The sequence below is a fragment of the Temnothorax longispinosus genome, chromosome 10 (assembly GCF_030848805.1).
Source record: "Temnothorax longispinosus isolate EJ_2023e chromosome 10, Tlon_JGU_v1, whole genome shotgun sequence".
In the NCBI taxonomy this organism is placed as follows: Eukaryota; Metazoa; Arthropoda; class Insecta; order Hymenoptera; family Formicidae; genus Temnothorax; species Temnothorax longispinosus.
Genome location: NC_092367.1, coordinates 14,090,394 through 14,104,007, shown reverse-complemented (window position 1 = coordinate 14,104,007; position 13,614 = coordinate 14,090,394). Strand labels below are relative to the sequence as shown.

General features: G+C 45.0%; 1 protein-coding gene across 9 annotated transcripts in view; it reads right to left on the bottom strand.

The window, feature by feature from the left end:
* The window catches only part of Exd (PBX homeobox extradenticle), a 54,806-nt gene that overhangs the window by 11,169 nt on the left and 30,023 nt on the right, over window positions 1-13,614 (bottom strand). For 6 of the 9 annotated variants that reach the window (XM_071790034.1, XM_071790037.1, XM_071790039.1 and 3 more), the window contains exons 3-7: window positions 11,540-11,793; window positions 5,355-5,545; window positions 5,065-5,200; window positions 4,710-4,806; window positions 3,024-3,211 (exon numbers count right to left, since the gene is read on the bottom strand). In XM_071790034.1, the coding sequence (XP_071646135.1) occupies window positions 3,024-3,211; window positions 4,710-4,806; window positions 5,065-5,200; window positions 5,355-5,545; window positions 11,540-11,793 (866 nt within the window). Of the gene's footprint in view, window positions 1-2,288; window positions 2,581-2,604; window positions 2,875-3,023; window positions 3,212-4,709; window positions 4,807-5,064; window positions 5,201-5,354; window positions 5,546-11,539; window positions 11,794-13,614 lie in introns of those variants that run through there. The other 3 variants (XM_071790038.1, XM_071790036.1, XM_071790035.1) reach the window with 3 other exon arrangements.

Genomic DNA, 13,614 nt, shown 5'->3' with positions numbered 1-13,614 from the left:
CGACATGAAGAATCGATTGATCCGTAAAAGAATGTAATATCGCTTTTCTACTTCTGTCAAGATGGCCTAAAAATTTAGATCGGTCAAACTAAAAGGTTTATCGCGGAAAAGAGGTTTATCGTGAAACTAGTTAAAAACAAAATTGATCCGTAAATTCGCTACGCGTTTTGTTTCTCCACGAAAACCAGTTTGAAAGGAGCATCGATCGAACGATAAAACTGATGGAACTTAACGGCGGCAAGAAGATACGGGAGAAGACGGGCTCCGTTTCGGATCGATAAAGAAGTGGAGGAGAGAGCTATACAGAAGCCGGAAGTGACTGCGGAGCAGCGCAGTTACGAGCATGCATTTTAGTCGCTTCATTTCAACCCTTGCGGCACCACGTCCCGCGCGATCGTGGAATTTCGAGGTGAACCGGATCAGCCACGAAATTAATTTCCTCCCGGGCTTTTCTTAAGATGGCTCCGATTCCAATCGAGTTTGATGCGCTTTCCAAAATAGGAAACCCACCCTGCGCGACTTATTATTGGTGCGATCTCGTCGAACGATAATTTAATATGATCTCGTGTCTTGCAGATCGGAAAGGCATTCGCGGATCGAATAAGCTCCTCGCCAAATAATTCACCGGAACCGAACGTAACCGATTTTTTTTATCCTGCGATAGAATTGTAGTCGAAGCGAAACATCGACAAGTGATTAGCGTATTGACATGTCAGATATTGGATCCATCGGCTAGAAATTCCTACAGGAATCCCCTGCCAGGCTCGCCGAATACTCCCGCTCGCTGTGTTTACCCGCAAATTTAATTTAACGTCACTCCCCGTGTCACGCGACATCGTTGAAATTGTACGTCAGCGAGATTTACTACGTTCGAAGAACGAAGAGCCGCGCTAGCAACGGCTACGAGGACGCATCCGTGTGTGAGAGGACATCAAGGCGGAAATTAGCATGTGTATATGTCAATTTGCGAATTGCAAAGACGAGATATTTTCGGTCCTGGAATCCTTTAAGTTTCTGTAAAGTTTTCAAGGGAAACTTTATGAAAACGTCTGCGCCAATTTAAACGGCCCGATTGAGAGGGCAGTGCAATAAACTACGGAAGCAAATCCGAGCTATAAATATAGTCCCCGGCGAATTTAAGAATCTAATGAAGAAGGAGAGGAACGAGAAGATCACTGACGATTTATGCGAAGCGTCCTTAACGACGTTCGATGAGAAAAGCAACACGAAGCGTATTTATCAAAGATTGATAAAAGGAACCCCTCCACGGAGGAAAGACTGTCGAGCGTGTCCGGAGGAATCCCGCAAAATTCACCACCGTCCAAATTCGCTTCGTCGCGTTTGCAACGCATCGCAGGGGACGCCGAGCGACTCGTTAGGAGAGGCAGCGCGCATCCACTAGCTCCATTAATATGTGAGAGAGCCAGGCCCTGCCTAAAAAGTGACTTAGCAACTCCAATGCATACTAAGCAATACCTGGCGCTATTGGCTGCTAGGCTGTGTATGTACGTGTGTCGTTACGTGTGTGTGGGTTTGTACGCGCGTATGTGTATCTGTGTAGATTCTACCCTAGGCACCCCTACCCAACACACCCTTCGCACCGCGACTGTCGGCGCCCTCGAGCCCGTCTTTACAGGACCAGCAAATAGCGTATCCGGCCTACAGTACATATTCCAGCAACACACGCACACACGTCTAACCGCACGCATTCGCATGCACGCACGTCCATATACAGGGGTGTAAGAGGTACTACGCATGTAAATTTAAGTCCTAGAGGTCAATTAGATTTCTTCGAGTGTACGAACACTTTAGTCAATCCCAAGAAAATACAAAGGAACGGAAGAGACGCGCAATGAGACGCGTCCCACTCATAGATCTGAAAAATCGTGGAAATCTAGAGAAAAACCAAAAGGTGGAGTTAAGTTCAATCGCGTAATATGAAACCAAAACGACATTATCCGTAATGCTTTCTTTATGCATTCAGGTTGTTTTATATGAGAGTCGGTTCCCTGTATATGGCATCGTATCATCCTGAAGCTCAAGCAGACTCCTTCACCGCTATTCTTTCTTCTCTGACTCTCTCTTTCTCTCTTTCGATATCATTCTTCTCTCTCTCTCTTTTTTCGTTCTCTCCCTCTTTCTCTCTTGTAGTGAGTGTGAGTATGCGAAAGGTGAAATGCGCATGCATTCATCGGGATGCAATGCCGTGGCTTGGAACTGCATGGAAGATGCGATTTGCGCGAAGGTAGCAGATTTCAGTAATAACTTCATAAGCTCCCATGATTTCCGCGGAAGAAGGAAAATGAACACTCGAGTAATGGCATCTGCAATATTGATAAATAATATATTGAGGAATTCGAATTAATCGGGAGCTATAACTTTGAGGAGTATTAAATAAAATAAAAAAATATATATATTCGACATATTTGATTTTATTTTTTGAGCGATCTCAAATACGAAATTCGGCAAAAAAAATATGTACAAAATAATAAAGATTTCAGATATCTAATTTTAACTTTGAAATATCACGGCGTCCAAAATTTATAATAATCGTCATTCGAAATATTGAAAGATAATTTCCTGAAAACAGATGAAAGAGTGAAATTAATCTAAAATAATGACACGCAATAATTTATTCATTAGATAACTTTTAATAATAAACGGAATTTTTGATCTAGGTAATATGTCTAATTCACAAACTTAACCGCGTAAGACACAAGATCTCGTCAAGATAAAAGTCGCTCGAGGTATTCGTAGTACGAACTGGCTTCGTTAATAGTCTTTCTTCACCTCTAGAGATAGATGACATTCAACGCTGCCGGATATACTTTCAGAGGCAGTGCGTTTCCGAGCCACAGCGTAATTGTTTATTTTCTACATAGTGATGCATACCATTGTAGGGTAAGCTCATGCTAGTAAATGAGTATTTAAAAAAGCAGGCGACATTGACTACTAATACTGGCTAAGGAGGAAACATCGCGCAAACAGTGAGCATTGAGAGGCTATGTAAAATTAAAATTTACCTGATGCATGGGATCGTATCCCATAGAGCCGTCGTTGTACGGCTGCGAGCCGTAGTCGCTGCCGTTTATTCCCATGCTGTATCCGGCCATGTCCTGCGGTCCTCCGGGCGGCGCCGGCGACATCATCGGCGTCGGGGTGCCTTGGCTGGCACCGCCCATGCTGTACGGCGATGCTCCTGCAAAAGCTGCTGTAGAAACGATCGCGGTGCATACAAAATTCGAGGGTGCGTCTTTTTAAGTTCTTTTTAAGCCACAGCAATTTTTTTTCTCTCTCGTGCCTCTCGTGCGCTTATGCTCTCTTTCTGGCATAATTTCGCGAACGTGTAAACGGATTACCGAATTATCTTAAATATATAAGATATATTTAAGAAAATACGTGAAAGGTCAAGTTAAGCTTACATAATTCATCATTGCTCTCGGATATAAACGCGTCAGTGATTTTTATTCGTTGAAAAGTAAGATTACTTTCTCTTCGGAAATATTCAAGCCTTCTCGTAATTTTCTCCAGATTTGTATAAATGTACCCAGCTTCTGAAGCCGAGTGTATCCCGCGCTTGTAAAACCTTCGCGCCATTCGAGACAAGCGTTGCTTTGCGGGGTGGGGTGGCGGTGATCGTTAGAATTCCGTTTCTTTAATTACGAGAGGACCGCGGGCCGTTTCATCGCAAACGTAAACGAAAAAAGACAAACGCAGAGAGTGCTGAAAGAAATGCGAGAAGCTCGGAATTTCCATCGTATACCCCAGCGTCTCTCGCCCATCCTCTCTCGCCATCTGACTCGTGTTCTCCCCTGCTCGCCCGTTTAATTGGTGAGTTAAAAATGTCTCACGCCGGCATCCGAAATAAAGTGAGATGCCTTGGTAGTTAAGCGAAGCGTGCGTAATTGCGACTAGGGTGAGATCCACGAATTCGTGAAATTTCGGAACGGGATCGAGAATTTTTCTTGCAATTTTCACGAGAGAAGATCGCCTTCGAGTGGAAGACCAAAGTAGATAGCGAGTGAGGACGATATGAGAGCGTTTACTCCGGAAGATGTAACAAGAAAATTTCGTAACTTTATATATGCTGCGATATTTTCGAAAACGGGAATTTTTGGAAAAGTTTTTAATCACGGAGATGTTTCTTCCGAGCACCAGGTGCCAAAGAATACAATCGGTATCGCGAGATTTATTCTTCGTCGGCGATTCATCAACGGCCATAATAATGTCACTGCTGCGCCGAACAATGGGCAGTAACTCAGTCGCCTAATGATTTACAGTAATGAGACTTCCTCTATTTCGATTTTAAATTTTAAGTTTAACGCTTTAAAAATTCCGGGAATATGTATCACGATTTATCTGTTAATTAATTCGATTTATAAAATTCCAGGGAACAATTTACATATCCCGCTTTTATTTCGCTTTTCCTCGACGAAGCCCGACGACGCAATCAAAGGAGCAATAAGCCCAAGAGAACATTGAGAGATAGAAAGAATGATAGCAACGTAAAAGCACTTTGGAAAAACATTTTATAACTCGCCATTCGTAAGATAAAATCGCTTTCGACTTTCATTAATAATGAGATATTGCTTTTACATGGACATTTTATCAATTTTGTAAATCACTATTACAGCATTTTTCATCATGCTTTGTGCAAAACGAACTCATGAAGGGACACCCATCGCTCGTTAGCGAAGGTTGCAACTTACCAGCTGCCTTCTTGGCCGCGTACAGATTCGCTTCCTCCTGCGCTTTACCGATGTTCTTCTTATAGCGTATCCTCTTATTTCCGAACCAATTGGACACCTGATAGTAAACGAAACGTAGATACATGCTCATTTCAGTTTGCTAAAGGACTCTCAAACGCATGTTCAATATATCTTTTTTTCTCATTAAAGCGTTCATAAATACTGTAATCGGCACTGTGTATAGGATATCTCTTTCAAAGAATAAGCTTAAAAACTGTTAAAATTACTTTAAAAATTAAATGGCGTGACGCATAGAATATTATAAGTTGCAAAACTTCGTCGTCTAATATGTGTGAGAAGAGATAGTGAACGATACCTGGCTCACAGTAATTCCGCATTTTCGTGCGAGCTCCTCCTTGGCCTCTTCGCTCGGGTAGGGATTACTGAGATGGGAATAGAAATATTCGTTCAGAATTTCGGACGCCTGTTTGCTGAAATTTCTTCTCTTACGTCTGCAAGAAAAATTAATTCGCATCGTGTTAATTGCAGAATATTTTCCGAATCTGGATAAACAAAATGCACGAAAATGATATATATAATATATATTGAATGCATTATGAAATGCATGTATATAAACACATCTATTATCATTGTTTTAACACGAACCTGGCATCCAAAAATCGACTCCTCAGGATCATCACGGCTTCGCAAGTGGACTGTTTCAATTGCATCTGAATGCTGGAGAACTTCTTGTGGATAATCTGGACCATCCTTTCGATTTCCTTCGGCGTGATCGGCCTAGTGCGACTCTGTTCCCTCAACAGGTTCATTACGTGAGTGGTGAATTCGTTACAGGCCTAAAACAAATATAGAGAGCGTGTTAGACTTTACCGTCCATTAATCATCCGAAAGGAGACGCTAAGAATCTAAGACATTCATTACGAGATAAACCATTAATTATTAAAATGTAAAACTGTTTCAGGACAAATTTAGGTACATTCCGCAGCTCGTCGACACGATGAAAGGCGGGAAGAGTAAGACTGGCAAGACACGAAGGAAAGTACCTATGACCAGAGCGTGAGAGGAAAAGTCGAGCGACGGCGCGGGGGAGGAAGTGAGAGACGAAGAACGCGTACGTATAATGCATTATTCCTGGTGGCTGCTCGGTTTAAGGGAAAAAGGACTTTGCTCGATATCAGTATTCGAGGCGAGCACGCTGTCTCCCGAAAGGGGAGCGAGCCAGAGAGATAGAGAGCGAGACGGACGGTGTTCGAGTCGAGCAGGGGGAGTGGCTTTTCCTGAGGGAAGGAGCCGGGAAAAGGCCGCGGGAGGGTGTACGGGATACGGAGGGTGGGCGGCGGAGAAAGGGGATCGAACAGGGTGGCTTGCAATTTCGAAATGGATTCCATTCCGCCGACGAACCCCCTCGCCTCTCCCCCCTCCCTTTCGTCCTTCTTCCGCCCGATCCACCGTACGGCTTCTCTTCCTCTCCATTCTCTTCTTCTTCGTTCCTTTCTTCGCGCGGGACTCAACTGGGGTGGATCAACCCCGTTCCCGTCTTCCCTGTTGCACGTGACGTCGAAAGAGGGAGGGAGGGAGAGAGAGAGAGAGAGAGAGAGAGAGAGAGAGAGAGAGAGAGAGAGAGAGAGAGAGAGGGAGGGAGAAGGTACAAACGGAACGCTGCTGAATTGGATGGAAAAGTCGTATAGCCAGTCACATTTCCCCGGACTGATTTCCTTTAATTTCTGAAACGCTTTAAGTTTCGGAGTAAATGATAATGATATACTATCATCGATGATCATCCAATAGATTCTAATGCAGGAAATCGTCGTAACGCGATAGCCTATCGTAGAATTCTTCAAGCACACGAAATATACACGATTATAATCGGCAAACTATATGAGATCTCTTCATAAATTCCTCCAAGTAATAAAAATTCTTCAACTCGCGTTAGACCAGCAGATTATAATTGGCAACTAATTTCTGAGATCTTCATAAATTCCTCCAAGTAATAAAAATTCTTTGATTCGTGTTAAACGAGCAGATTAGATGACATTGAAGATGAAATATTCTTCGCTCAATTAGCTGAGACCACAGAGAGTTAATCTTCGCGTTTTCGATTATATTATCTCATCAAGTATACGTCTCGACACGTGTCGGCGCCTTTTTCGTCTACATATTCCTAAATAATTTTTTCACCTCCGAAGATGACGTTGATTTAGTCTGAACACTCCGACTTGCAAAATAGTCAGGATCTATGCCACTTTCTACGATCTATAATACAAATCAGCCGCAAGCATAAATTCGATTATGTAACTATCGGGAACTCTCTCCGGGTTGTTTCCCTAACCGCGGGAACAACTGCGGTGGGAGAGAGAGAGAGAGGGGGGGGGCAGAGGAGAGAGAGAGAGAGAGCGCACCGGTATATTTAGCAATACACACGTCGGAATTTCCATAACGTTGGCGAAGCCGGGCATGCTCGCCTCTGCTACATGTATATTTTCGCAATACGCGTACGTGGCTGTATTAATAGAGCGTGTCGCAGTAAAATTAGAGCGCCGTGAGAAAATTCGCTTCGCCGGGAGGCGCTTTCGTTCAAGACACCGTCTCCTCTTCTCGCTTCTCGCAACAACAAATAACCCGACGGCGGTGTTTTAATTCGTTTATTTAAAAGAACGTAGGAGATATATCGCGCTTTATACTCGAGTTATTCCGATTCCATTTCGTTAAAATATTACCCCGTTGGTACCATCGTTTTTTTTTCTCGAATTATGGCAACAGTTCGGAAGATATACTTACGTAAGGATACGTAAGATATTTACATTCCGCTATCGCACTTATAATGCGATTTACGGCGGATCATACCAGTCGAACCGGGTATACACGGCCGCACGGGCAGTAAAACAAAATATTTATGCGCGCGTAAAAAGCGCCCCTCCCCCCTCCCCCCCTTCCCGCAAACGCCGGAAGATGCGTTCCGTGCATTGCTTTTTTCCAAGATATAATACAGGGATAGCGCGCGCGGGGGGCTCGGAATCAGAGTCGGGAATCGGATAAAATAAAGGCGGGCGTGCAGCACCGACGAAATTCATGGTAGAGACGATGTTTGCTGGCGATGATCACGCGATCTCGTAAAACCCGATGCGGTTCTATTCTCGTGCTTGTCACGCCATGTTGCATAGTCAGGCAGACATTCACCCTAATGCAGCAGAGTCGACCGAATTTGAATAGTAAATTTCGCTTATGGCCGAACTTTCTGTCCTGACAACGTCGGGGCCCCCGCTAACTAAACCAATTACGGAACTTTTTAGGATCCGACGAAATATTTATACCGCGCGTTTTAGCGAAATTTTCCCACTGAATATGCCGTGCGATTGAGGCTCTTTTTTTTTCTCTCTCGGAGGAGTTTAACAAACTATCGTTACTTCTCGCAGTACTTTCACGTATAACTTGAGCTACAAACGGCACATTTTCGTCCATTCGAAATTAAGAAAGAGATTACGGAAGAAGGAGAAGGGAAAGAAGCGGGGAAGCTCTCTTCGAGAGAGGGGGAAAGATTTAAAACTCGTTAACGGCCCCGTTTATCGGCGGGACCACCCCCTCAGCACGCACGAGCTGCTGCATCGCAAAGTGCACGCGAATGCATATGCTTTCGGTGGCCGCTCGGCGTGGATATTGTTGCCGGGTACAAAGAGAGCCCGGCACGCATTACAGGGGCGGATCCAGGGCGTATCCGAGGAAAGACGGTCGCGAATCATCGTTTACGATTTCCACTGACGGCAGAACGCGAAATTGCCACCTTCCACGAATTGCAATCTGCAATTTCCACTTCGACGGCTCGCCGGTCATGTGAGCTCGCACGCGGACGCGAACGTCGGTTTAGCTCTAAATCGCGAAAGAGGACGTGCGCGTTAACGGCTTTCAACCTGAGGATAAAATGGACGCCGGTATTACGGGGTGGAGGGGGGGGGGGGCAAAGCGCGTTGCATTAAAATCATTTTGCACGAAAATACAGGTATGCCCTTTTAATCCGACCCTGACGAATAACGCCGGTGGACCTGTGCGGGGCTGTGCGTGTTTACCGCGGGGAAACATCAAGCCCGCTGACACACGGTGAAATATGGGGTCGAAGCGGGTGTGGCAATTAAAGCACACGGCCCCGCGCGCGCGTGTATTGTAACGTGTGTACGTGGGCACGATGTGTGCATGCACACGGATGTACATCCGCGAGGGAGCGGGCGTACGCGAGCGCGGCAGGAAAAACTGCCGGCGAAAACGCGAGCGGCGTTAAAAAGAGTTATGCGCGTGGGGGCCGATGAGCGGGCCCTATTTACGGTAAAAATGGCCGATTACGCGCGACGTCATGCGAATGTAAGGGCTTTTACGCGCGGATGTCAAGCGGAATGACCGGTAATCTGTCCCGCCGGTGAAAAAGGGATGCGAACATGACCGGCAATGAGTGCGCGCGATTTTGTAATCGTCGCACGCGACTTTGAGCCGCGACAGGGTTGATGATCATCGCACGAGTGTTCCTAAATCGTGACGGATTAATTTCGAATTAAATTAATTGAAAGTAGAATTGTGCGCCGCGAGAGTCATCGCAATTTTGGAGTAGCCAATATTTGAGAAATGTTTCCACTAATAATTTTGTCAAACGTTCGAAAGCGCTTTGACCATTTAATTCGTGTATCGGACTGGAATTAATTAATTACATACGTTTGAAAGCTTTCATTATTTATTTAACATTTGTCCGAGTACGGTTAATTGACTACTTTTTATTCTTCTCTCGTCGAATTTACGGGGTCTTATCCAGCGTCGAAGTTGCCTCGCGACCGGGTCAGGGCGGCGATTTAAAGAGGAAGCGACCGAGGGGGGGAAATTCTTAATGAAACCGCTCGCGATAACATCGTCGAATTTCCGTCAGAGCGCGGCGAACGCGGCAATATCTCGACGCAGTGATTTGCGTCCTCCTGAAAGAACCCGCGTATCACGCGACACACACACACACACACACACACACACACACACACACACACACACACACACAGGCAGGATACGGCACGCGAGATTTTACTTAGCGCGAGCGGGCCGGTTCATTAGCACGCGAGTCGGTCGCCCTGTCCGAGGCCCGACTCGAGCAGCGGTCGTTTCTCTCGGGCGGTGCATAACGTCCCCCGTTCTTATCGGTCCCCCCATTTCGAGCGGTCGCAAAACGCTCCAAGATTGCGAGTTAGTCGCCGTTAACCGCTTGTATTAAAAAAAAGAACACGCGTTTCTGTTATAATCGAAGATCATCAATACACCTAGAGAAAAGTATTTGGTATTTGCGACTCTAATTATACATAGTACAATAATTATGGTTGGGATTCTTATTTTTATAGTTATTATTGCAATATAATATCTATTAACTGTAATATTACTATAATAAATAACCTTATATACATAATTTTTCAATCATGGTCATTTTCATCATATTTATAGTACGATCTTACTATACATAAATCACAGATCACATAGTGTATAAAACCATGTATATAGTTGAATGAATGCATGTTAAAGCTATGACAATAATAATGTAGTATTGAGTCAACTATAATTCGCCTTATTAAAATAACTATAAAAATATAGTTGGCACCAAAAATAACTAAAAATTATATATAGTAAAACTGTGATAACTGCAACTATATTTTTTTCTCAGTGTATTCTTTAAAGATCTATGAGCATATAGGAACACGTATAACGCCGTATAGAGGAATTATTGATGTTTTTCTTTTAATAAAAGACCGCGAAAGCACGTGGTCGTGGAAATCGCTCGATGTTGCTGGCGATCATCTCACCAGCGATTTAATAGCACGTTATTAACGAAGATCACCGTCTAATACCCGCGGATTACGCGGAATTACCGCGTGAATTTTCGATCGGTCATTTTATCGCGCGGACTCGCGCGGACTGCCCGTGATCCCGCCGCGCCGCGCCGCGCCGGTTCGCCGCATGCTATAAACGCATACCTTAACGAGACCGCAAGAGATCGCCGGCGGACGATAAATTCGCGTCGACGTCGGTGAATTTCACGAGTGGAGAGATTATCGATGGTGGAATCGAGCCGGGCTGATAGCGCGCCGGGATGGCCGAAATTTGTCAGCCGCCCGGATCGTGACGATAACCGCGAGGCTATACGCGTTTAAATTTTTCATTTCGCCGAGAGTTCTCACCGGCGAGGGTGAGTAACGGCGCTCGTTTATGCGCCGCGAGTTCATTTCACTGTTCGCCTTTTCCGTTTCTGTCTCTCTCTCTACTTATACCTCTCTCTTTTTTTTATTTCTCTTTCTTTTTTTTTCGCGTTCGCAAAGTCGGACGACGATAAAACGACCGATGTAATTCCACGACCCGAATTCAATACTCGATACGGCGCCGATAACGGGGGGCCTCCCCGCCGCCAGCTCGCGGCGAATAATATTCATAAGCGGGATTTGCATAAAGCGAGCGTGCTCGCTCGCTCGCTCTCTCCTCGGAATGAATAATTTTCGTGGGAATGGGAGGGGATTTTGCGACGTCGCGCGCGCAAACGAAAAATGTTTGACTGCGGCGCCGCGCGCTGCGAAAATCAATACGCGAGTTTAAACTTAACCCGTTTGGCTTAATGGGCCCGGTTGGCCGTTTTGCGTTTGCGGGGTATTTATAAATTCATCAAGATTAAATTCGCGAGGGTGAGCGCGCGAGTGTCCATTATGCGAGCTGGAGATGGAAATCTGGTACAAAAAGCGCGCGCGGCGCCCGAAAACATACCGAATACATTTGGAGCCGTCGCGGGGGGATAATGATATTTCTTTTAATACTCTCTTTATACGAACCTGCTCGTATTTTTCTAATTCTTGATGATAAATTTGCCTAATCTGAGCAAGCTTGGCCCTGTAGTCCGAATGCTCGATCGCGTTGTCCGGTTGCCCGGGTGGACCGGCTGCAGCTGCCGCGGACGCCGATGCGGCGGCTCCCGCACCACCGCCCTTCTCTGGTCCAGCAACCCCCTCGGCGATCAGCATATTATCCAGCCTCATTAGCTGCGGATCTGGCGGCTCTTCTTCTTGCGTGTTTCTCAGTGACAAAACTGAAAACAGACGAAAGCACCACATGAAATAAGGTTGAAATTCTCTTCCTGGGAATATAAACACAATATTAGAAAAAAGACCTTTTTTTTTATTAAGTTTCCGAAGAATACTAATTTTACAGAACTGTGACGTTAAAATCAAATTGGTAGTTTTTGTACTTTATACGCTCGCACGTTCTATTCTCTAAACTATTCGAGAACGATTAATCTGACTCGAAGAATCTCAAAGAGGCAGAGACATATCGGAGAATACTGCATGCGTTCACGTAAAAGTCTAACGGGTTGCAGCAACTCCAGTTTCAGGGTCGCGCGATCATAAAAGAATCAATTTTGCCTCCGGCTTGTCTCTCCCCAAGAGTCTCCGCCAGCCTTCCTCTCGTCTTAAGGGCCCGTTGCACGCAGTGGTTTAGAACGGGTAGTTCTCCGCGGCGTAACAGCGGTTTTATTGTACTTTTACGGCGCATGATGGAGCTGGACGACCCATAAAACCGCAGAGCGAGGGACTTTCTATACCCTACTGCCTTTCGTACACCCCCTCCGGTTTTTCCCGCCACCCTCGCGCGAGGCTCCCCGCCACCACGAGGATGTAACCCTGTCGTCTTCAACAGTTAGCACCCTCGCCCGAGGCAAACGTTGGCACGCAAGCGAACTAGAACTCTCAGCCTCTTTGACGAAGCGTCACGAGAAATCACCGTCAGAGAAGAGTAAACTTTGCACGGATCGTACAAGATATACCTTATTTATCACGTAGCAAGATTATGTCTAGTCGACGTAAAATTTTGACAGATTGCGGCCGAATCTGATGAAATAAAAAATACTAGCGTAATTATATCTGAAGGTATTGTAAAAACCTTGAAAAAAATTTATTGGTAATCTTTGAAAATGAAAGTCGATTTTACGACAAAATTATTTTATATTTATAATCAGTCTTGTTTTTTTGTGAATATTTTATTTTATCATTACTTCTTACATTTTCACAAAAACTAGTACGATATAATTTCGTCAGTTATTATATTCCTCTGGTCGCGGTGTGACTTTATGAATGAACTCGCGTTTGCAGTTGCCCGAGTCGCTACTTGAATTCGTTGAAAACTTTTCTCGTCCGCCACTTTTCACCACGTCTCGCGAAAAAAAGTCCCCGGAGACGTGAAGAAAAGGGGAACGAACGAGACTTCTTTCGTGGGCTCGCGGAGGCGTGAAACGAATGCGCGGGGCTAATGCATTTATACGAAGTGTAACAATTATGCCGGTCGAAAAGAGAGGCTGAAGTTCTGTTTCTTCGGCAAGGACTCTAGGGAGGTTCTCTAGATTGAACGTGCCATTTTAAGCGGCAGGGAAACGTTTTCCCAAGGAAGACATTGAAGCGTTCGTAAATAGTGTAATTTCCGAATTTTTAGAAAGCTATTTTAAAGCTATAATAGCTTCGCGACAATTCACAGAAAATATTTTTTATAAAAGAAAAAAGCAATATGATTCGCGGTATTTTTGAGAGATATAGCTCCGTTATTTCTGGATCGAGCAAACGCTGATCCGTTATTTCTTCAGACATTTCTTCGAATGGATGACGTTAGAAATTGCAAATTGAATTGCGATAAGGGAAGGCATGGTCAAATCGAACGGGTTCCGGAAATGAAGTCAAATAAGTTTCGAAATCGTAGCACGTCTCGCGGCACTTCCACGGGCAACTTGAGAAGGGGTTAACGACAGTCAACGCGGCCATTAAAACTTCCGTGCGGTGCCGGGAACTTTTCACGGCGCTGTGGGTAATTAAAAATGAAAAACCTCTGGACGGCGTCGCTCGCCCGAAGGCGGCGGAATAAA